The sequence below is a fragment of the Engystomops pustulosus genome, chromosome 5 (genome assembly GCF_040894005.1).
Source record: "Engystomops pustulosus chromosome 5, aEngPut4.maternal, whole genome shotgun sequence".
Lineage (NCBI taxonomy): Eukaryota > Metazoa > Chordata > Amphibia > Anura > Leptodactylidae > Engystomops > Engystomops pustulosus.
The window spans coordinates 11,333,874-11,357,389 of record NC_092415.1 but is presented as its reverse complement, the minus strand read 5'-3'; the positions used below and the strand labels follow the sequence as shown (position 1 = coordinate 11,357,389).

Genomic DNA, 23,516 nt, shown 5'->3' with positions numbered 1-23,516 from the left:
AAAAAGTATCACGACAATAAAAAGAAACTTCAACTCACATCCTCCTCCGCTCAGTCCAATACTAGGGTTAAAGGAAATCTACCATCAAAATCCATCATTCGGGGCTCCCCTGCTCATAGGCGCCGGGGGGGCTCCACCTGCTCATAGGCGCCGGGGGGGCTCCACCTGCTCATAGGCGCCGGGGGGGCTCCACCTGCTCATAGGCGCCGGGGGGGCTCCACCTGCTCATAGGCGCCGGGGGGGCTCCACCTGCTCATAGGCGCCGGGGGGGCTCCACCTGCTCATAGGCGCCGGGGGGGCTCCACCTGCTCATAGGCGCCGGGGGGGCTCCACCTGCTCATAGGCGCCGGGGGGGCTCCACCTGCTCATAGGCGCCGGGGGGGCTCCACCTGCTCATAGGCGCCGGGGGGGCTCCACCTGCTCATAGGCGCCGGGGGGGCTCCACCTGCTCATAGGCGTCGGGGGGGCTCCACCTGCTCATAGGCGCCGGGGATTCAAGAGTCCAGGACGGTGTAGCTGTGCTGATAAATGTTTTAAGGGTTTTACAGGACACATGCTGTATGCCCATGGATAGCACACGGTTCCCCGTGTCTCAACCAGTCAATGGGGTCCTGCATATGACCCGAATGCGCTATTCCTGGCCCTGATTGCGGATTGGGCAGTCCCCTATTGTCATTAGTGCCTGAGCAGAGCTCTGTTGTTTGCTGCTCATGTAAAGCTCTCGTTCATGTGAATGTGGCCAGACACTCAGGATATTGATCTGCTGCCTCTTGGTGGCAACATTGGAAAACTGCTCCATAGTTGCTTAGTGGTAGATCAAGGTAAGGCCCCCAATGATGCGAAAACCTATTAAATGAATATGTACTCCTTGATAAGGCTGCATAGACTGTACATGGGTCAGTAAAGCAGCATCCGTCCTTATATTGTCCTTCTATATATCCCATTGTTGAGTTAACTAAAAAAGCCTCAGACACTTTCAGTTTTCCAACTGAAGTGAATGAGCAGAGTTGTACATGTGTCCCGCGTCCCGTTCCACCCAGACAATAGATGGGGGTCCCGGGAGCCCCTTTCTGAAGACTTGGGTGGGTCCGAGCAGTTTTGAAACAAGATTTGTGGATTTTTTTATAACAACAAGGGACCCACCATATAGACGTCACACCCCCTCCCCCAGGCACTGCCCCATCCCACCCCTACAGGCACCTTACAGCTGATCAGTGCAGTCTGGGACTATAGTAAGATCCAGAGAAGTCACCAGACGTCACAGGGGGCAGGGGGATTTGCTTTAACTAGGGGTCATCTGTAAGTCGGGTGTCCTTAAGTAGGGGACTACCTGTAATCTCTTTCTATTCAGCCCAAGTATCTGAGTCCACACAAAATATGCACAGGGTAAATGATACATGTAACCAGTTTCCGATTCTAGAATGTGTCAACTTTGAAAGATGAGGACCAGGCAGATAACTACTGTGTGACCAGGACTTACCTTGAACGAGGTATGTTGTTCCATGTGTCGGAGAAGTTGGGGCTTTTGGCCCGCGGTAAACTCGCATATTGTGCACTTGAATTGTTTCCCTGCAGAAAATACATTGCACAAGGTGGACAGGAATGAGAAATAGTCACCTAGACAGTAACATACACAGCAGATTAACAAGATCAGCTATTAGCAAAAGACATGGCAACCGCTGCTGGTTCAGTGTCTGCGTTCTGCTGCATTGTGGGAAATGCAGGATGGCCGAAATCACGAGGTCACAGTGGGTATTGCTACTAAATAATTGCTAGGGGCTCACTGGTGTTATAAGCCACGGTAATCAACACCCACAAAGTTGTGTCCATAAAAAGTATTACTTGTCCCGCTAAAAACAAGACAAAACACGGCCCATAGGCAGAAAAATAAGTTACCGGATTATTTAATATACAAGAACAAAATCTTGATAAAAAGCGGCTGCGTCTTTTAGCCCAAAGGTCAGCAAGATCCAGCACTGATGTCCTGGAAATCAAGTGAAGCACTCCCCCACCAGGCGGGCATGAGTATTACTGCAGGACCTAGAGTGATGTCAGGAGCATGTGACTGATCTCATGCTTCCTGCACCACTGCAAGGTCCTTAAACCTTTTCATGCTGCCAGGGGATGGGCCCAGAGAAGAAGTTGTGGCTCGGATCGGAGACAAAGGAAAGCAGCGTGTGAGAGTGAGAATGGACGTAGCACTACTCAGTGTGTTCATGTAAGTCAATGTCCGTCCAGACCTGAGTGAATGGATGTAGCAGAGCTGCGTGTGAATAAATGGATGTAGCAGAGCTGCGTGTGAATAAATGGATGTAGCAGGGCTGCGTGTGAATAAATGGATGTAGCAGAGCTGCGTGTGAATAAATGGATGTAGCAGAGCTGCGTGTGAATAAATGGATGTAGCAGAGCTGCGTGTGAATAAATGGATGTAGCAGAGCTGCGTGTGAATAAATGGATGTAGCAGGGCTTCGTTGGAATGGACTGAATTGTGAAGTGGCCGGGATAGTAGCGAGTGCAAGTTATGTAAAATCTCTCTACTATGAGGGGGAGGGGGAAGACCTCTGCTCTCACCGTCTGCTGTGTGGAGGAGTTTGTGGCTCTTCAGGGTCCCTTTGGTTTTGAACTTTTTGCCGCACATGTCGCAGAGGTGCGTCTTCTCGGTGCTGTGCCGGTTCATGTGCGCCTTCAGGTTACTCTTACTGCGAGTGGCGTAGTCACACACCGAGCACTTGAATGGTTTCAGACCTGGATGATGGGAAGAAGGAAAAGATTATCATCATCATCCGCCTATAAGGAAGATCATATACATCAGACTTTAGGATCAATCCCTGTATAACTATGGAGGGGTGCGAGGCTTAGGCTCGGTAACGTGTTACTGCAGAGGAAACCCCAGCAAGGTGATAGGAAACCCAATACATGACAGACAAGGGGGCGGTACCTTCATGGGCCCAGATATGGCGCTGTAGGTCAGAGCCGTTCTTCATGAAGTAGGAGTCACAATACGGACACTTCGCCGCTCTCTTTCCTATCAGACCTTTCATCTGAACTTTGCGGCCCAAGACCTCGGAAATGAGATTTGCCGAAACCTCTGCAAGAAGTAAAGTGGGATAAAGAGTTAATACTGATAATACTTAAAAATGAAGACGCAACCATTAATAAGATCTGTAAAGCTGCAAGGCTCCTGCTTAGTAATCGCTGACTTTCTGTACGGATTTCTGTATTCCTCAGGCCAAAAGTATCAACGACCGATCATGTGGCGTCCATCAGCAACGTGAAGCAGCGCCTGTGGCGTCACTACCCCCTGGGTGGACACGGACGTGGACTGCTCCACGTGCTGCAGGATCGGCTCTAACTGAAGTGAATGGGACCCGGCTGCTGTCCGCTGGTTCTGTAGGCTAACACTGTCGCTAGGTCATTTAAAAGTTTGGGCACTTATTCAATGAAAAAAGAACTGAAACTGGATGATTGTTGCAATGAATAGGACTGGTTGAGGCCCCCCCCCCCAAAAAGGGCCAGATTTACTTACCCGGTCCATTTGGCGCGTTCTCTGCGGTGGATTCAGGTCCGGCCGGGATTTATTAAGGTAGTTCCTCCGCCGTCCACCAGGTGGCGCTGCTGCGCTGAAAAGCATCGGAACGCACTGGAATACACAGAGCCGGGCTGAGTGAAGGTAAGTGCAATTTTCGCGACACTTTTTTTTTTTTTTAAATGCGGCGGTTTTTCCGAATCCGACGGGTTTTTGTTCGGCCACGCCCCCCATTTCCGTCGCGTGCATGCCGGCGCCGATGCGCCACAATCCGATTGCGTGCGCCAAAATCCCGGGGCAATTCAGGGGAAAATTGGCGCAAATCGGAAATATCCGGGTAACACGTCGGGAAACCGTGAATCGGGTCCTTAGTAAATGACCCCCAGTATCTTTGTATAGGTGAGATATAGAGGTCGAAGCCTGAAAGGAAATCTCCCATCACAATCCATCATGACAAACTCACAGACCAGGACCCATGACTGTGGGAATCTTCTCATATCTCTTAGCCATGGCCTCGGTCCTTCTAAAATCAACTTTATAATTATGCTAATCAGTCAGAAGGGTGTGGACCGGGGAGGGTCGGAATCGGTGTCACACTATCCATGATTGACATTAGCAGCTCTTCTTGAGCCACTGATATCTGTAGGCAATCTGACTAATCGATCCCGCCCCCGGAGCACTTGCAGGCCGATTTCCATATCCATTAGAAGAACATAACCTCTGTGTTGCGTCAATGGTTTGCAGCCATAGTGATAAGATTCTGCTCCAATTTTTTTCCCCCTATATAGCAATTTTGTTGGTTTGCAGGTCATTGTGGACATAGTCACCCTTAAAGAGGTTGTCCCAAATTTTATTGATAGCCCCCCCCCCCCCTTTTCATCAGTGAGGGTCCTAACACCAGTAACCCACTAATGACGGGAAAATGGCGAGTGCTGTCCTCAGCAACTTCCCGTAGACAAGAGTTGGATGCATGTTCGTCCTCCTGCTCGATTCATTGGTGAGATTACGACCCCCGTTCTCGTAACCAATCATAACGCGGGTGCTGTTCCCACTAATAACTGCAGCAGCAGGTCCCCTTGAGACAACCCCTTTAAGCAATGCTCTAAAGATGGGTAAAAATCACAGAAATTAACAGAGGAAAGCAAAAAAAAAAAAATCCCAAATTTATAAATTCCAGGAAACATTTCGGCTGCATTAGAGATGTGCGCCGCCCCCCCCCCCCCCCGGCCCCCCTTTTTCCTTACCAGGATGATTCGCCTTTATGTGAGATTTTATGAGACGATCATCCGAGAAGGACTTTTCACAAGAAGGACAGGAATAAGTCTTTTTGTCCTGCAGGGGGTGAAAAAGAAGGAAAATTAAAAGATGCAATCAATAACGTTACAGAATAATTGTGACTTATGGGTCTACAACGGCAGAGAATTGATCAGCCAATAATGTGGCCGATGAAGCAGAAGGATTTAGTGCAGGATGAGGTGTTTTTTCTGCCCAAATGCAGAGATTTTTTTCTGGTTTCTTAAATTACATTAAAAAAAAAAAAATTCTATTTGTAACAACTGCTGGCAACTTAGAGACTAAACAGTCTTGTACTATACAGACGGTCCCCGGGTTACATACAACATAGGTTCTTTAGGATTGTTCTTAACTTAAATTTGTATGTAAGTCGGAACCATATATTTTATAATTGTAACCCCAGCCAGATTTTTTTTTTGGTCTCTGTGACATTTATATTTTAAAAATGTTGGATTGTCATACGAACCAGAAGTAACAAATCTTCATTACAGACGCCTGTGATAACTGTTACAGCTGTTCATTATAGCTTAAGGCTAAAGTACAGCAAATTACCAATTACCAGAGGTGCGTTTGTAACTAGGGGTCGTATGCAAGTCGGGTGTTCTTACGTAGGGGACAGCCTGTACATGGTTGTAGAGAGATGCACACTGTTAATCAGGGGTTAATCAGGATTTAGTATGGAAGGCCTATCCCCCCGGCTCAGTGCCCCCCGCACCAGTCGGCTCCGTGCCCCCCCGCACCAGTCCGTGGCAGTCGGCTCCGCGGCTCCGCGCCCCCCGCACCAGTCCGTGGCAGTCGGCTCTGCACCCCCCCCCCACCCGCACCAGTCGGCTCCGTGCCCCCGCACCAGTCGGCTCCGTGCCCCCGCACCAGTCCGTAGCAGTCGGCTCCGCTCCCCCCACACCAGTCCGTGGCAGTCGGCTCCGCGCCCCCGCACCAGTCCGTGGCCGTCGGCTCCGTGCCCCCGCACCAGTCGGCTCCGTGCCCCCGCACCAGTCGGCTCCGTGCCCCCGCACCAGTCGGCTCCGTGCCCCCGCACCAGTCCGTAGCAGTCGGCTCCGTGCCCCCCGCACCAGTCGGCTCCGTGCCCCCGCACCAGTCGGCTCCGTGCCCCCGCACCAGTCGGCTCCGTGCCCCCGCACCAGTCGGCTCCGTGCCCCCGCACCAGTCGGCTCCGTGCCCCCGCACCAGTCCGTAGCAGTCGGCTCCGTGCCCCCCGCACCAGTCGGCTCCGTGCCCCCGCACCAGTTCGTAGCAGTCGGCTCCGTACCCCCGCACCAGTCCGTAGCAGTCGGCTCCCATTCAATTTCAATGGGACGCATAGATGAAAAAGTGGGGTTTCCGCCCAATTGAAGCGCCACATCGCCGACCATCCGGCTTACAGGAACAAAAGACGGTTGTTGGGACAAAGCATCAGCCACTCGCCAGTCAGTAACAATCAGGTATCGATGGAGTCCTCTAAATTTTGATCTAAATATCTAATGAGATTAACCATAGATTATAAAAATCGGAAAACTCAAAGTGAGTAGAACAGAACCAGTGTCAGCTGTAATGGTGTTGAACTCGATTAAAAACCACTCCCCATCCAATGTGTAAAGTCCAAAACGATTAAGTTGGCCGTGTACAGAAACCTCTCCATCTGCTCTTTCCCTAATCCTTTTAAAAATTCTGTTGCTTTTAAGAAATTTTATTATTTATTTTTACAATCCATTCCTCCTAAATTTACTCCCATTCGTTTCTCACTCAACAAACGCGAAAATGCGTAACAGTCACATCGGAGCTAAAAGGTTTCCAGCCGAACGACTAAATTACTGCCAGTCTCTTAATACCCACCGAGGAGGAGGTTGTGCTCACGAGAAAACTTACAGCCTGTAGAATTTTCTTTAAAGATCAATCAATCAATCAATGGGGAGAGGTTCCTTCCAGGTGAGACGGTCTACATCAAAGAATTTTACGAGAGGAGAAGTCAACTCCTTCACCGTTCCCATATAATACTCAAAAAACCTAACTTCTTCAGCCGCAGATGAATTAATCGTGCCAGCGTGTGGTAGAGCCGTCTATGTTCCCGCCGGCCTTGTATGAGCTTCCACCCATTATAGATTCGGTGAGGACAGGCACTGCAGGGTGCTCGACTCCAAAGATTGTACATTCCCCCCACCCTTCTCCCAGAGTCAACCGTATTAAACGCTTCTTCGGGGCGTAATTCACCAGGAAATCCAATCAGCCGGGAACAAACCATTGGAGGTTTTTTTTTCTCTATCCACACGGCAAAAATCAATGTCTCTTCCCATCACGGTGAGGACGTCGGATTAGAGAATGTGTAGAGAAGATGCATAAAAGCTGACACGTCCCCGGAGTGTTAGCGGAGAATAATGGCGCGGCTCTTAGAAAAGCTTTACGGACAACAGCTGCATTGTATTTATACTGACAGGGTCGAGAAGGACTGTCGTGGAAAGTAAGCGCGAGGATACATCCGTTACGCGAAGCCCATTTCAATGCATAATATATATAGACAACACTGCTCTTTCCAAAGACGCCGCTACTCATGCGTTTAAAGGCAATTACAATACAGTACGGGGCGATCACAGTCACACTTCACATTACTGTCACTGCAGAAGCAACCACTCCGACAATGCCGTTTTGCTAAATGTCCCCATCACGTCGTACCTCAGTACAGGGACATATTCTCATTATTCCAGAAGGAACTTTCTTCTGTGTTCTCTATTTATAACGACTCCAACGCTCCAGGATTCCCAACACCATCCACTACAAATTGGATCATTTTGTCAGTGCTCACTGGCAGATTTAACTGCAGCCCTAAAGAGCCTACAAATTTTGCACTGCAATCCTAAACTTCTGTATTTATGGTCTATGTGGTCCAAGCCAAAAAGTGGAATTGAACATAAAAAAGGTAGTCAGATTCTCCCCTAAAGGGCCTTGAACACTGCCCAATGCAAACCACGGTGCTTAGCTACTGCCAACAGCGCCAACCGTTTAACCTGCTACTCCATTTTGGACGGGAAACAAGACCCTTGTTTGAACTTGTACCAATCAAATGAATATCTCCTAACAAATCTACATAGGTTGCCTACATGCCTGTTCGTAGCTATTCCTCGCTCCCATTCTGGGATAAGAATCTAACACGGACACCACTTGGTTGACTATTTTGACATCAGCTTTGTTCCTGTGCGGTTTCCTCCCGTTTCACAGCCAGTAACTGGTGCCAGTGGTCCAACCACTACACCCAACTTGGGTTTGACTCTACTGCTTACAGCCCTGGCCTTTACTCCACATCAAAGTCCATACTATGGTTAACACAAAGGGGTTTCATTTAGGCGGTGTTAACAAACTGGACTTTGAACGGGCGCCAATGGAATACGTGTTTCAACAGAAACATGTGAACGGTAACGAGTTAACAATGAAAAACACCGGGCACTCGTTACCGTACACAAGCATTTCTGTTGAAACGCACATGTGATCGGGCTGAGCGCTTCTCCCTTCAGATGGCACATGTGAATTCAGACTCAGACTTTGGCCCCCTGCAACAAATATTGTTTAAAAATCCAACCACAAGTCGTGGGTTTCTAATGTTGGTTGGTGTTGCCCATTCAATTGGGCTGAGCAGCATGCAGATCCTGTTGATATCTTTTCCTTTCCAACTCTGATGACTGATAAATGCTTATTTCATTCTTACATAAACCTGCAATGAAGTCTGTCAACAGATTGTCCGATCCAGAACAAAGCCCAAAAAAATGGTCAAGCATGAAATGTAGGCTGAACACAAGCAACGTTGAATTTTGTCTCACCAATTTCTAAACATTACACTCAGAGTGGAGGAAATTACTTTGCGGGGGGACAAGCTATATGATCTGTCGCTATTCCATCGAGTTAGGTCCTTCCCATGATGTTACCTTTAGACTTGAGTTCTTGAAGAACTCATTGAGGAAACTTTTTTGATAGAAATATTAGTACCTTAGTAGTTTGCTTCCTATCTACGGAGCCGGAACCCTTCTCCATCTTGCCGTTCATGAAATCCTATCACTTTGTCGGCGATAAGCTCATATTAATGCAAATAGTGTCACGCTTGCTTCTTCGACGTGACCGATTCATGCGGCAGAGTGTCATCTACTGATACATCTTCCGCGTTTTATTTACAAGACCCCCGTGGAGCATCCAATGAAAAACCATTTCAGAAACGTTCCATAGAAATGATGCAAGGGAGAAGATCTGCCTCCGCTTGAGAGCAGCACGTTGCCAATTTTATGCACCTACTTCAACGACGCGAGGCTCGGCAACAATCTAACAGTGGGGAGGCTGAATAATTGCATGCACTAAAAGTTTTATCTACGTCTATAAATATATATCAGTGTACATGGCATTTCCCATAGAATATACACCTGGGTCTCTAGCCGCACATCATTAACGATGGCAGCGATGGTTTCCTGCAGCACATCGTGGCCTTGACTGAAGCATTAATGGGTTGGACAGGCGAGTAATTTGTCACAAAAACGCAAGCTTGTGAAGAAGGCCTTCATTAGAGAGAACAGCTCTACCCAAGTCCACCGGCATCCGCCTACAGAATCCCCTGCCGTCTGGTCTCGGTGGCGAGGTCTTTGTCGTGTGCATGGGGCTTAATTAAAAGCCCGACATCGACTTTCACAGTCACACCTATTGATTACCGCCACCACGGAAATAGCTACAAACGCGTCGGAGAGACAACTGGGAGATGTGACCGCTGCGATATAGCTGATGGGGCGGAAATTATACCGAACTGGGAGCCCGGAGATAGAGAAATGGCTAAAGTTTCTTCTGGATTTTCAGGAGATCTGAAGTGTTCTTTTACTTTCCATTTCTTACTAAAACATTTCATGTTGTATTTATGCAAAAAATTTTTGTCGGTCCTATCACTACCAGATTATCTGTAGGGTTCAGAGGTCCTTTTACTATTTGGGGGGTGATTGACTGTCCTATAGTATGGTCACCCGTGGGTGACTGACTATCCTATACCAGTGGTGGCGAACCTAGGGCACTAGAGCCAGAGATGGCACTCGGAGAACTCTCTGTGGACACAAGGGCCATCTCCCAGGCACAGAGTTTGCCAGACATGGCACCTTCCTGCAGTCTTGGGCAGTCCAAGTAGTGCTCTGCTGTTTTAAAGTGACGCATCCTTTGCTGCTTGGTCCTGTCCGAAGAGTGAAAAGGTGTGGACAGGGTCGGATTGGAGCTCCAAAATTCTGGTAGCAATAAGTTTGTTGCTGCCTCAATTGCCATGTTGCCACTTTGGGAAAAGCTAGTGTTTTTTGGGTCTCATTTTGGGCACTCGATCTCTAAAAGGTTTGCCATCACTGTCGTATACCATTAATTCCCAGATTATGACACCAGCAAGGGGCAGAGTTTCTGTCACTACACAGCAGAGGTGGGATTGACCAAGAGGCCGGCATACACCATCCTTACACAGTTGCCAGATCGAAAACAGAATCGGAGTTCATCTCTCAGGATTATGTGGTCCCAGTTGCTATCAATGGAAAGATATGTAATGTTCTCCATGACACTAAATTTCCTTCTGCTAAGCTTCTAGAAATGGTCTGGGCAGAGACAAGGGGATTAGGGGTTGTCTGTGTCTGGCTGGAGGACAATGGATCTGTGAGAGCTGCTCATGCTCGTTCCTCTCTAGTGGTGGTCGTTGTAGGTGTCCCAATGGACCAAAGATTCTAACAACTGGATTAGAACCTCCAGGATGGTGCAAAATTTCTGGAAATAACCAAAGTCCAGTGATGGGCCCCGTCTGAAAGTGGACATAAACGTCTTCAAGAGGCTTGTGAAGAGTTGTCCTATGGTCAACGATCCCTCATGTAGACCCAAAAGGGGCCTTTATTATTTATCCACATTTACGCCGCCTTGCGACAAGAGGTGTTTCTTCCGACAATGTCTTGGTACAAACATTTAGGTTAGAAAACATTTGGAATTCACTGTTTCTTTTATTACCAATTCTAACTGAAAATATAGAGGAGGGAAAGAGGAACAAATAGAAAATCAGATCTATAAAAACAGCGTTGGGTGCCGGCAGCTTCTGCAGTAATGGTGGAAGTAGAATGAAGGCGGATAATGTCAGTGTGGAGACGCCTCCAGGCTCCTCAGCACCGGGCACACAGGTACGAGCCTCCAGGCTCCTCAGCACCGGGCACACAGGTACGAGCCTCCAGGCTCCTCAGCACCGGGCACACAGGTACGAGCCTCCAGGCTCCTCAGCACCGGGCACACAGGTACGAGCCTCCAGGCTCCTCAGCACCGGGCACACAGGTACGAGCCTCCAGGCTCCTCAGCACCGGGCACACAGGTACGAGCCTCCAGGCTCCTCAGCACCGGGCACACAGGTACGAGCCTCCAGGCTCCTCAGCACCGGGCACACAGGTACGAGCCTCCAGGCTCCTCAGCACCGGGCACACAGGTACGAGCCTGCAGGACTGTGATATCACACACAAATATTTAGGAAGCAGATGCAGCCTCCATCATCGGCTGAAGGCATGTTCTCTTCTCACTGTAGTTATGGAAACGAGGTATTGTCATTCACACGGTGAATACAGAACGTCCGCCGGCTTGCAAGGAAGAACCACTAAAAAGCAATTCTTTAGGCAAGATTTTTTCTTTTTTTCTTTAACCTCCTAAGGTTAAGGTGACATTGGCAGCAGATTGTGTGCGGAATGAGCGAAGGAAAACAAAGAAGGTACAAGAGAAGTGTTACTCACAAATGGAACAGGCAAGCGCTTAACCCCTTAGGGCCTGGGCAAATTGGGGCTTTCAGGAGGCAGATTTTTCTGTTTCATAGAGAATACTGAGAAGCCATTTCTAAAGAGTCTGTGGTCCGAGTTACCTTGGGGCCCTGGATCACAATGATTATGTTGTAGAAGAGCCAATAGGAAGACTAAAAGTGTAATCCTTAAAGGGAACCTGTCTGGGCGATTTGGGACACTAAACCACCAACTGGCCCTTACGGGACGGTGATTTAGTGTTCAAGTTGTCCTTATACTCGCCTTGTCCCTCTTTCCACATGGCTCCTGAACAGTTCGTGTGAAGCCAGGGTATTACGTTCACTTGATGGACCTCAAGTGGAAGAGGCGTCGGGGTGGGTTCTGGAGATGAGAGTCCGATGTTCCTCATTTTTGCCCACCCACAGCCCTTATACAGGTCGATTTCAGACCCCAAACCAGAGGTCCATAAGGACCTACAATGGGTACTAAAAGTATTCAGAATCCTTTAATTATTTGGTTTAATTAATTGGTCAAAAAAAAGAAGGAATTTTTTTTTTGCTAATTAATGTGCACTGTGCCCCCATCTTGACAGAAAAATGTAGATATTTTTGATAATTTATTAAACAAGAAAACCTTAAATTGCCCCCGGCGATAAGTATTCGGCCCCTTTGCTCAGTGATGAGTAGAAGCTGCTTTGGAGCTGGTGCAGCCAGGAGTCTTCTTGGGAAGATGCTACAAGTTTCTCCCCCTGGATTTGGGTTTCCTCTGCCTCCTCCTTGCAGATCGTCTCCAGTTCCCTCAGGTTGGATGGTGAATGTTGGTGGAGGCCATTTTCAGGTCTCTCCAGAGATGCTCCTTTGGGTTTAGGTTCGGGCTCTGGCTGGGCCAGTCAGGAATGCTCACAGAGATGTTCTGAAGCCTCTGCTGTGGTATTTTAGCTGTGTGCTTAGGGGCATTGTCTTGTTAGATGGTTCGGCCCAGTCTGAGGTCCAGAGCATCTGGAAGAGGTTCTCATCCAGGAGATCTCTGTACTTGGCGGCATTCATCTTTCCTTCCATTAACCCCAGTGGTCCTGTCCCCCCCATAGCCAGACGCCGCCCCCCATGTGTCACTGCTGGGATTGTATTTGGAAGGTGATGAGCGGTGCCGGGTTTTCTCCACCGCTTAGAATTAACACCAAAAAGTCCAATCTTCATCTCATCAGAGCAGAGAATCTTATTCCTCATAGTCCGGGATCCTTCATGTGTTGTACACACTGTATGCGGCTTTCATATGTCTTGTACTGAGGAGAAGCTTCCAGATTCTGCCATAAAGCCCCGACTGCTGGAGGCTGCAGTGATAGGTGACTCCCATCTGCCTCCTGCATCTCTGGAGCTCAGACACAGGGATCTCTGGGGATCTTCTTTACCTCTCACCAAGGCTCTTCTCCCATGATTGCTTATTTTGGCTGGACGACCAGGTGGAAGAAGAGTTGTGATTTTCCCAAACTTCTTCAATATAGACATTTTGGAGGCCATTGTGCACTTGAGTACTGCAGAAATTATTTTATAACCTTGGCCAGATCTGTGCCTTGCCACAATTCTGTCCCATAGCACCTTGGGCAGTTCCTTAGACCTCACGATTCTCATGTGCTCTGACATGCACTGCGAGATCTCATATAGACAGGTGTTAGCCTTTCCTAATCAAGTCCAATCAGTTTCAGTAAACACAGCTGGACTCCAATGAAGGAGTAGAACCATCTCAAGGAGGATCAGAATAAAATGGACAGCATGTGAGTTAAATATGACTGTCACAGCAAAGGGTCTAAGATATCATTATTTAAATAAGTGCATATGTGGCTTCTGCAAGTAAGGCTTTTCCTCACACTGCTGTGTTCTGGGCTTTTTGAAGACATTGTTAAGTACTGTTACTGGAAAGCTGTGTAATCATACATTTCTGTACCTTATTATATGCATTCACTCAGGAAAAGGGGTGGGACTAAGGAGTGATGTGCAATAGAGAGCCAAGAACACAGCAGTGTGAGGACACACCACAGGCCTTTAACCAGTTCCCGAAGCATCGGCTATTCCTCTCTCAGCACATGACACACAGAACACTCACAGCACCTTCTCCATGAGGTTTCCTCTCTATGTTTTCTAGGAATTAGGTATCTGCTGTAAAGCAAATCTTTGCTGCCGTAGTTGCAATATGGCAAAACTTTGCGCAGAAAAAAATATGTAATTACATTTTTTTTTTAAAAAATGTAAAAAAAAGCTGAAAAAAAATTACTTGTCTGCAACACCTACCAGCTCAGCGTGGACCTTCAGATGGGCTTGTAGCTTGTACTTGTCAGGACTGGAGTAGTTGCAGCCCTGAGCAGGACACTTCATAGACAGGTTACTGTGCTTCTGGATGACGTGACGCTTCAGGCAGTTCTTGGTGATGGAAGAGTAGCTGCACTGGGAACAGTAGTAAAGGTGCTCCCGGGTGTGCGTCCGGACATGCATGTCATAGTGGACCTGATACCAGAATAACTTACCTGTAATATGAATAGGAGACAAGAACTGAGTAAAATATGGACCAAAACAACCAGCTAGAGGAGCAGAAGCAGCAGCAATCAGCTAGAGGAGCAGAAGCAACCAGCTAGAGGAGCAGAAGCAGCAGCAACCAGCTAGAGGAGCAGAAGCAGCAGCAACCAGCTAGAGGAGCAGAAGCAGCAGCAACCAGCTAGAGGAGCAGAAGCAGCAGCAACCAGCTAGAGGAGCAGAAGCAGCAGCAATCAGCTAGAGGAGCAGAAGCAGTAACCAGCTAGAGGAGCAGAAGCAGCATCAACCAGCTAGAGGAGCAGAAGCAGCAGCAACCAGCTAGAGGAGCAGAAGCAGCAGCAATCAGCTAGAGGAGCAGAAGCAGCAGCAATCAGCTAGAGGAGCAGAAGCAGCATCAACCAGCTAGAGGAGCAGAAGCAGCATCAACCAGCTAGAGGAGCAGAAGCAGCATCAACCAGCTAGAGGAGCAGAAGCAGCATCAACCAGCTAGAGGAGCAGAAGCAGCATCAACCAGCTAGAGGAGCAGAAGCAGCATCAACCAGCTAGAGGAGCAGAAGCAGCATCAACCAGCTAGAGGAGCAGAAGCAGCATCAACCAGCTAGAGGAGCAGAAGCAGCATCAACCAGCTAGAGGAGCAGAAGCAGCATCAACCAGCTAGAGGAGCAGAAGCAGCATCAACCAGCTAGAGGAGCAGAAGCAGCAGCAATCAGCTAGAGGAGCAGAAGCAGCAGCAATCAGCTAGAGGAGCAGAAGCAGCAGCAATCAGCTAGAGGAGCAGAAGCAGCAGCAATCAGCTAGAGGAGCAGAAGCAGCAGCAATCAGCTAGAGGAGCAGAAGCAGCAGCAATCAGCTAGAGGAGCAGAAGCAGCAGCAATCAGCTAGAGGAGCAGAAGCAGCAGCAATCAGCTAGAGGAGCAGAAGCAGCAGCAATCAGCTAGAGGAGCAGAAGCGGCAGCAATCAGCTAGAGGAGCAGAAGCGGCAGCAATCAGCTAGAGGAGCAGAAGCAGTAACCAGCTAGAGGAGCAGAAGCAGCATCAACCAGCTAGAGGAGCAGAAGCAGCAGCAATCAGCTAGAGGAGCAGAAGCAGTAACAGCTAGAGGAGCAGAAGCAGTAACCAGCTAGAGGAGCAGAAGCAGCAGCAATCAGCTAGAGGAGCAGAAGCAGTAACAGCTAGAGGAGCAGAAGCAGTAACCAGCTAGAGGAGCAGAAGCAGCAGCAACCAGCTAGAGGAGCAGAAGCAGCAGCAATCAGCTAGAGGAGCAGAAGCAGTAACCAGCTAGAGGAGCAGAAGCAGCAGCAACCAGCTAGAGGAGCAGAAGCAGCAGCAACCAGCTAGAGGAGCAGAAGCAGCAGCAATCAGCTAGAGGAGCAGAAGCAGCAGCAATCAGCTAGAGGAGCAGAAGCAGCAGCAACCAGCTAGAGGAGCAGAAGCAGCAGCAACCAGCTAGAGGAGCAGAAGCAGCAGCAACCAGCTAGAGGAGCAGAAGCAGCAGCAACCAGCTAGAGGAGCAGAAGCAGCAGCAACCAGCTAGAGGAGCAGAAGCAGCAGCAACCAGCTAGAGGAGCAGAAGCAGCAGCAACCAGCTAGAGGAGCAGAAGCAGCAGCAACCAGCTAGAGGAGCAGAAGCAGCAGCAACCAGCTAGAGGAGCAGAAGCATCAGCAACCAGCTAGAGGAGCAGAAGCATCAGCAATCAGCTAGAGGAGCAGAAGCAGCAGCAATCAGCTAGAGGAGCAGAAGCAGCAGCAATCAGCTAGAGGAGCAGAAGCAGCAGCAATCAGCTAGAGGAGCAGAAGCAGCAGCAATCAGCTAGAGGAGCAGAAGCAGCAGCAATCAGCTAGAGGAGCAGAAGCAGCAGCAATCAGCTAGAGGAGCAGAAGCAGCATCAACCAGCTAGAGGAGCAGAAGCAGCATCAACCAGCTAGAGGAGCAGAAGCAGCATCAACCAGCTAGAGGAGCAGAAGCAGCATCAACCAGCTAGAGGAGCAGAAGCAGCATCAACCAGCTAGAGGAGCAGAAGCAGCAGCAACCAGCTAGAGGAGCAGAAGCAGCAGCAACCAGCTAGAGGAGCAGAAGCAGCATCAACCAGCTAGAGGAGCAGAAGCAGCATCAACCAGCTAGAGGAGCAGAAGCAGCATCAACCAGCTAGAGGAGCAGAAGCAGCATCAACCAGCTAGAGGAGCAGAAGCAGCATCAACCAGCTAGAGGAGCAGAAGCAGCATCAACCAGCTAGAGGAGCAGAAGCAGCAGCAACCAGCTAGAGGAGCAGAAGCAGCAGCAACCAGCTAGAGGAGCAGAAGCAGCAGCAACCAGCTAGAGGAGCAGAAGCAGCAGCAACCAGCTAGAGGAGCAGAAGCAGCATCAACCAGCTAGAGGAGCAGAAGCAGCATCAACCAGCTAGAGGAGCAGAAGCAGCATCAACCAGCTAGAGGAGCAGAAGCAGCATCAACCAGCTAGAGGAGCAGAAGCAGCAGCAATCAGCTAGAGGAGCAGAAGCAGCAGCAATCAGCTAGAGGAGCAGAAGCAGCAGCAATCAGCTAGAGGAGCAGAAGCAGCAGCAATCAGCTAGAGGAGCAGAAGCAGCAGCAATCAGCTAGAGGAGCAGAAGCAGCAGCAATCAGCTAGAGGAGCAGAAGCAGCAGCAATCAGCTAGAGGAGCAGAAGCAGCAGCAATCAGCTAGAGGAGCAGAAGCAGCAGCAATCAGCTAGAGGAGCAGAAGCAGCAGCAATCAGCTAGAGGAGCAGAAGCAGTAGCAATCAGCTAGAGGAGCAGAAGCAGCAGCAATCAGCTAGAGGAGCAGAAGCAGCAGCAATCAGCTAGAGGAGCAGAAGCAGCAGCAATCAGCTAGAGGAGCAGAAGCAGCAGCAATCAGCTAGAGGAGCAGAAGCAGCAGCAATCAGCTAGAGGAGCAGAAGCAGCAGCAATCAGCTAGAGGAGCAGAAGCAGCAGCAATCAGCTAGAGGAGCAGAAGCAGTAACCAGCTAGAGGAGCAGAAGCAGTAACCAGCTAGAGGAGCAGAAGCAGCAACCAGCTAGAGGAGCAGAAGCAGCAGCAATCAGCTAGAGGAGCAGAAGCAGTAACCAGCTAGAGGAGCAGAAGCAGCAATCAGCTAGAGGAGCAGAAGCAGTAACCAGCTAGAGGAGCAGCAACCTCCCTTTTCTCACCAGATTTTACCCCATCTAACTACTACCCCCTCAGGTGGGGGATGAAATATCCTTTCTAGAATTTCCTCTTTTATATGAAATCTCACCCTTTTACCTTTAAAATATATATATATCCTAAAAAGTCATGCGACAATGCGCAGGGAATAGACCGCTTTTTCAGAAGCTTCTATCTTGAGTTCTGTAGCACTTAGAAACAGGTTGTTATATTAAAGATAAGAAAATCTTCTTTCACATTGCATAACGATTTGCAACTGTGAGCTATGGAACTGGAGATACAGAAAGTTAAATACATGGATGGAAACGTGAGCTGCAGAAACATTTCTATATACTATAAAACCGAACACTGGGGTGACTGAGGTTACTTTTCCCTGCAGCCTCTAAACGTGACTCCTTTTAGGCAAATTTGACTCTTATGCTTATTATTACTTATAGATTTCACAGAAAAGAAGGAATTATAGAAACTCATATCTGACCTGAGGGGACTGGGAGTTTTATGGGGTTCAAATCTGGACACAGGATCCCTTTAATGATCCCAGGCAGTGGGATCACACGCCGGATGCCCCAAACTATCAATCTAAGGCCTCATGCACACGATGGTGTGGGAACCAGCTCCCATGGCTGCCGCTCGGCTTTCAATTGAGAGAGGAGTGTGAGGATAGGTTGGTGTAGATTAATACCAAATCTCAGACTTGTATAGAAATACTTCCCCCCATATACATAATAATGGGCAATTTAGATTGTAAGATCTACCACGGGCAACAAGTTATGATGATGACATGGCGTCATGAGGCCTGTTTGCAGCCCTGCCCTATACAAGTCAGCAGTGCTGCAATACCAAGCACAGCCTCTATACAAACGTACGGCGCTATAAACTGTTCATCAGTGTCTGACACCAGCAAACTTTAACTTTAGAAGGTCCTACAATTTTCTGAGAACTTACCACAGTATTCACATTCTAGCTCCCCGTAAATCTTCCTGATCTTCTGAAACAAGTCCAGCGACAACTGTCTCTTGTGCAGTCCATTCAAGATGGCCATGAAGGCCGTGGTCTCTCCTGAGTTTACTGGCCCTGGGATGGCAGAAGAGGAAAGTCCTGTGTTTTCCGTCTCTAAAGTGGTCTCCACCGGACCTCCTTGGCTCCCACCCTCAGGACGTCCGTACGAAATCTGATCAGTCAACGATTCTAACGCCACGGGTGTGATCTCACTTGTGACATGAGCGATGACCCCATCTTCATGGTGTCCACCTGGTAGGTTCCCAAGATTGGCATATAATCTGTTATTTTCCTTTTCGGTCAGATCACGCAGAAGATCCTCTGTGGACACGTCCGCAGACGGCTCAAGAGAGTCCGCTAGCTTTGACGTGGTGCAAACTGCTTGCTCGGCACCAAGTAACTGTGGTGGCTGGTCTGGAAGTAAACCAGTACTTGGAGCCTTTGAGTTCCGAGACTGTTCCATAGAGTTCTCCTGTATGGACGTAGGACCGACCGGTAGAGGTGAAGCTTCGTTGAAGTCCCGTGGAGCGTCCCCATCAACGTCACCCAGAGCCTCTTGTTGAATGTCGCTCCCGGGCTCCAAAAGGCAAAAACTGTGATTAATGGAGTCACTGAATACCAAGTCCTCTGGATCATCGGGATGAAGCTCTTTGATGTGCGCTTTTAACCTTACGGTACTGACAAACTTTTTGCAACACTTGGTGCACACGTAGACGAAGGGATGCTTCCGAATGTGAAGCTCGAGAGACTGATACTTAGTAGCTCCGTGGTCGCAGAGCTCGCAGGCGAACGGCCTCTCGTCTCCATGCACCAGCATGTGCCGGTCTCTCTCCAGCTCGTTCTTGAATTTGCGCTCGCAGATGTGACAGTCGTACAAGAGCTGCCGCTTTCCCTCGCGGGTCAGTAACCTTAGCTCATCGAAGTTGTCCTTCACCTTCTGGTCCAACAAGTCGTGGGTTTCTTTGATGTGCTTGATGAGGTTCTTGACGTCGGAGTACTTCTTCTTGCAGAAGCGGCAGTGCTGCTTGATCTTCTTGTGGACGCGCTCCACGTGGACCTTCAGGTGGCCTTTGCTGAGACAGCTGAACGCGCAGTGGTCGCAGCTGAACTTCTCGCCGGTGTGCTTGCGCATGTGCACGCTGAGGTTGGCTTTGATGGCGCTGGCGTAGTTACACAGGGGGCACTTGTAGGGCTTCTCATTGGTATGAATACGCAGGTGGGCCTGCAGGGAGTGCTTGAACTTGAAGACCTTATTGCAATATTCGCAAGTGAAAATTTTCAGCTGGTTTGGGCCTATCCTGCAGGGGAAAAAAAAAAAAATTCACTTCTAGAGTGCAGAGAAAATTTTTATTTTTTAAAGTGTTTATAATTGTTCACAGGTTTTACATTAAAAATGCAAAAAAATCCAATAATTCCAAATGTAACCTAGTAGGATAAGATGCTAGAAAGATAATTTTGTGTATGTTGTTAGTAGCAGCTGGACTGTGAAATATGGATTTATATTCAGGCATGGCAGCTTCATCAAGTGCACAAGGGGCGTGTCCTCACACTGCTGTGCCCTTAGCACTCATCATTGAACAGTTCTACAGTCTTTCACCTCTGTTCTATGTGACTGTGATAGTTTTTAGCCTGAAGCCTTCTACAAGATGAGCTGAGAGCTTTCTCTAAAGCATGGTGCCTGAGCACAAGGTTCCCTGCTCGCTAGATTCTGTGATGATTCGCTTGTGTTCCTGAGCATTCAGGTTGTGATCTTGTTTACCCATCAAAACGTTAGATTGTCCTCAACTCTGCCTGTACAATTGATGGACTTCAGAAAGAGTCTCAAATAGAAACGTAGGATGGACTGAATTTTGGAAACTTTTTTTTGATACTTTTTTACACTTCAAGTTCGTTGTTGGTAATATAATGATACTTAGCTGCACTTCGGTCAAAGCCTGGTCCAGTGGGTCAAATTCTGGCAGCATAACAATTCTATTTTTAACCCTTTCATTGCAGATCACTACAGAATCATGTAAAGATACCATAAGAAAATGCACCGAAATATAGAATATTCACCCGGCTCATTGGCCCAACTATGGAGGCCCCAAGGTCCACAAGTCTCTACACAAGACTTAAATCTTCTTTGAGACTAATTTAAGTATTGTAAATATTTGACCATTATTATGTGCACTAAGATTTAGGAATCGGGCAGAATATAAGATACAAAGACTAAAGAGAAATATGCAGCCACAAGAGTTGCAGGGTTCTCCTTTTACTCCATTCTCACTAAACAGGAGCATAATTTGGGACATGTACAGGTGGTATCTAATCCGCATTCATAGAGGCATCAACACTACCTAGAGCTGAGCTGCTATATCCAAGCTGCGATTTTATATAAGCCTTGTCCTTATAGAGAGATGAGCTTCTGTATCCAAGCTGCAATTGTATAGGCATTCACCGTGCATAGGGCTGAGCTTCTATATCTGCCTTGTTAAGATAAGGAATGCAGTAAAAAATGTATATATGATTTTTTTAGGGGTATTGCTTCCAGACCCGGGGGACCCAGGGGATCCCAGGATTGCTTCACCCTCCCTGGATCAGGGAACAACACAGGAAGTGGAGACCCTTGGAAAACAGGATTCCTAAAAGCCACTCATTGGCTGAAGCAGGTCCTAGGATTCCCCCCCCCCCCACCCGGGAATTTACGGCATGGGCCAAAAACTGGAAGTACTAAAAGAAATCTGGAAGTTGGGGGTGGGTTAGTAAACACTTTAGTAATTTTTACAAATTTTTAGTTTCAAGTCTGAACAGAAGCTTACATGATATTAAATGGGTGCTTCATAAATTGTATACAACGGTACCGGCAGACGAAATGGGACACCAATTCCTTACGGGAACATATCGGTGAGGTCATCAGTGAGGGAACGTTTATCATGACTCGCTCCTTACCAAATTTATCTACTTCACTGCCTCGTGCTGAAGCGGTCTGTGCCGGGGGAGCGAAGACTGATTGCAGAAACATGTAGAAAGCTCTAATCTACGTCATGGTGAAATTAAAGCAGCTGAATGTAAACCCCTCCGGAGAGCGACATCTCAAACCTAGTGCAAAACTCCAGCTGCTCAACACAACAGCACCTGACAAACCTACCGGCGACAACTGCATAACTTTACTTTTCATTTTACTGCATGGTGGTAAAGAAATCCAATAAAGTATACATCCTGTACTGATCCCGAGTTACATCCTGTATTATACTCCAGAGCTGCACTCACTATTCTGCTGCTGGTGCAGTCACTGTGTACATACATGGCATTACTTATCCTGTACTGATCCTGAGTTACATCCTGTATTATACTCCAGAGCTGCACTCACTATTCTGCTGCTGGTGCAGTCACTGTGTACATATATGACATTACTTATCCTGTACTGATCCTGAGTTACATCCTGTATTATACCCCAGAGCTGCACTCACTATTCTGCTGCTGGTGCAGTCACTGTGTACATACATGACATTACTTATCCTGTACTGATCCTGAGTTACATCCTGTATTATACCCCAGAGCTGCACTCACTATTCTGCTGCTGGTGTAGTCACTGTGTACATACATGACATTACTTATCCTGTACTGATCCTGAGTTACATCCTGTATTATACCCCAGAGCTGCACTCACTATTCTGCTGCTGGTGCAGTCACTGTGTACATACATGACATTACTTATCCTGTACTGATCCTGAGTTACATCCTGTATTATACTCCAGAGCTGCACTCACTATTCTGCTGCTGGTGCAGTCACTGTGTACATACATGACATTACTTATCCTGTACTGACCCTGAGTTACATCCTGTATTATACCCCAGAGCTGCACTCACTATTCTGCTGGCGCAGTCACTGTGTACATACATGACATTACTTATCCTGTACTGATCCTGAGTTACATCCTGTATTATACTACAGAGCTGCACTCACTATTCTGCTGCTGGTGCAGTCACTGTGTACATACATGACATTACTTATCCTGTACTGATCCTGAGTTACATCCTGTATTATACTACAGAGCTGCACTCACTATTCTGCTGCTGGTGCAGTCACTGTGTACATACATGACATTACTTATCCTGTACTGATCCTGAGTTACATCCTGTATTATACCCCAGAGCTGCACTCACTATTCTGCTGCTGGTGCAGTCACTGTGTACATACATGACATTACTTATACTGTACTGACCCTGAGTTACATCCTGTATTATACCCCAGAGCTGCACTCACTATTCTGCTGGTGCAGTCACTGTGTACATACATGACATTACTTATCCTGTACTGATCCTGAGTTACATCCTGTATTATACTACAGAGCTGCACTCACTATTCTGCTGCTGGTGCAGTCACTGTGTACATACATGACATTACTTATCCTGTACTGATCCTGAGTTACATCCTGTATTATACCCCAGAGCTGCACTCACTATTCTGCTGCTGGTGCAGTCACTGTGTACATACATGGCATTACTTATCCTGTACTGATCCTGAGTTACATCCTGTATTATACTCCAGAGCTGCACTCACTATTCTGCTGCTGGTGCAGTCACTGTGTACATATATGACATTACTTATCCTGTACTGATCCTGAGTTACATCCTGTATTATACCCCAGAGCTGCACTCACTATTCTGCTGCTGGTGCAGTCACTGTGTACATACATGACATTACTTATCCTGTACTGATCCTGAGTTACATCCTGTATTATACCCCAGAGCTGCACTCACTATTCTGCTGCTGGTGTAGTCACTGTGTACATACATGACATTACTTATCCTGTACTGATCCTGAGTTACATCCTGTATTATACCCCAGAGCTGCACTCACTATTCTGCTGCTGGTGCAGTCACTGTGTACATACATGACATTACTTATCCTGTACTGATCCTGAGTTACATCCTGTATTATACTCCAGAGCTGCACTCACTATTCTGCTGCTGGTGCAGTCACTGTGTACATACATGACATTACTTATCCTGTACTGACCCTGAGTTACATCCTGTATTATACCCCAGAGCTGCACTCACTATTCTGCTGGTGCAGTCACTGTGTACATACATGACATTACTTATCCTGTACTGATCCTGAGTTACATCCTGTATTATACTACAGAGCTGCACTCACTATTCTGCTGCTGGTGCAGTCACTGTGTACATACATGACATTACTTATCCTGTACTGATCCTGAGTTACATCCTGTATTATACTACAGAGCTGCACTCACTATTCTGCTGCTGGTGCAGTCAC

General features: G+C 47.9%; 1 protein-coding gene across 2 annotated transcripts in view; it reads right to left on the bottom strand.

The window, feature by feature from the left end:
• Positions 1-23,516, bottom strand: part of ZFAT (zinc finger and AT-hook domain containing) — a 97,284-nt gene that overhangs the window by 50,529 nt on the left and 23,239 nt on the right. For both annotated transcript variants that reach the window (XM_072151150.1, XM_072151151.1), the window contains exons 7-12: positions 18,200-19,551; positions 13,854-14,086; positions 4,771-4,858; positions 2,939-3,088; positions 2,572-2,745; positions 1,481-1,569 (exon numbers count right to left, since the gene is read on the bottom strand). In XM_072151150.1, coding sequence (XP_072007251.1) covers positions 1,481-1,569; positions 2,572-2,745; positions 2,939-3,088; positions 4,771-4,858; positions 13,854-14,086; positions 18,200-19,551 — 2,086 coding nt within the window. The remainder of the gene's footprint in view (positions 1-1,480; positions 1,570-2,571; positions 2,746-2,938; positions 3,089-4,770; positions 4,859-13,853; positions 14,087-18,199; positions 19,552-23,516) is intronic.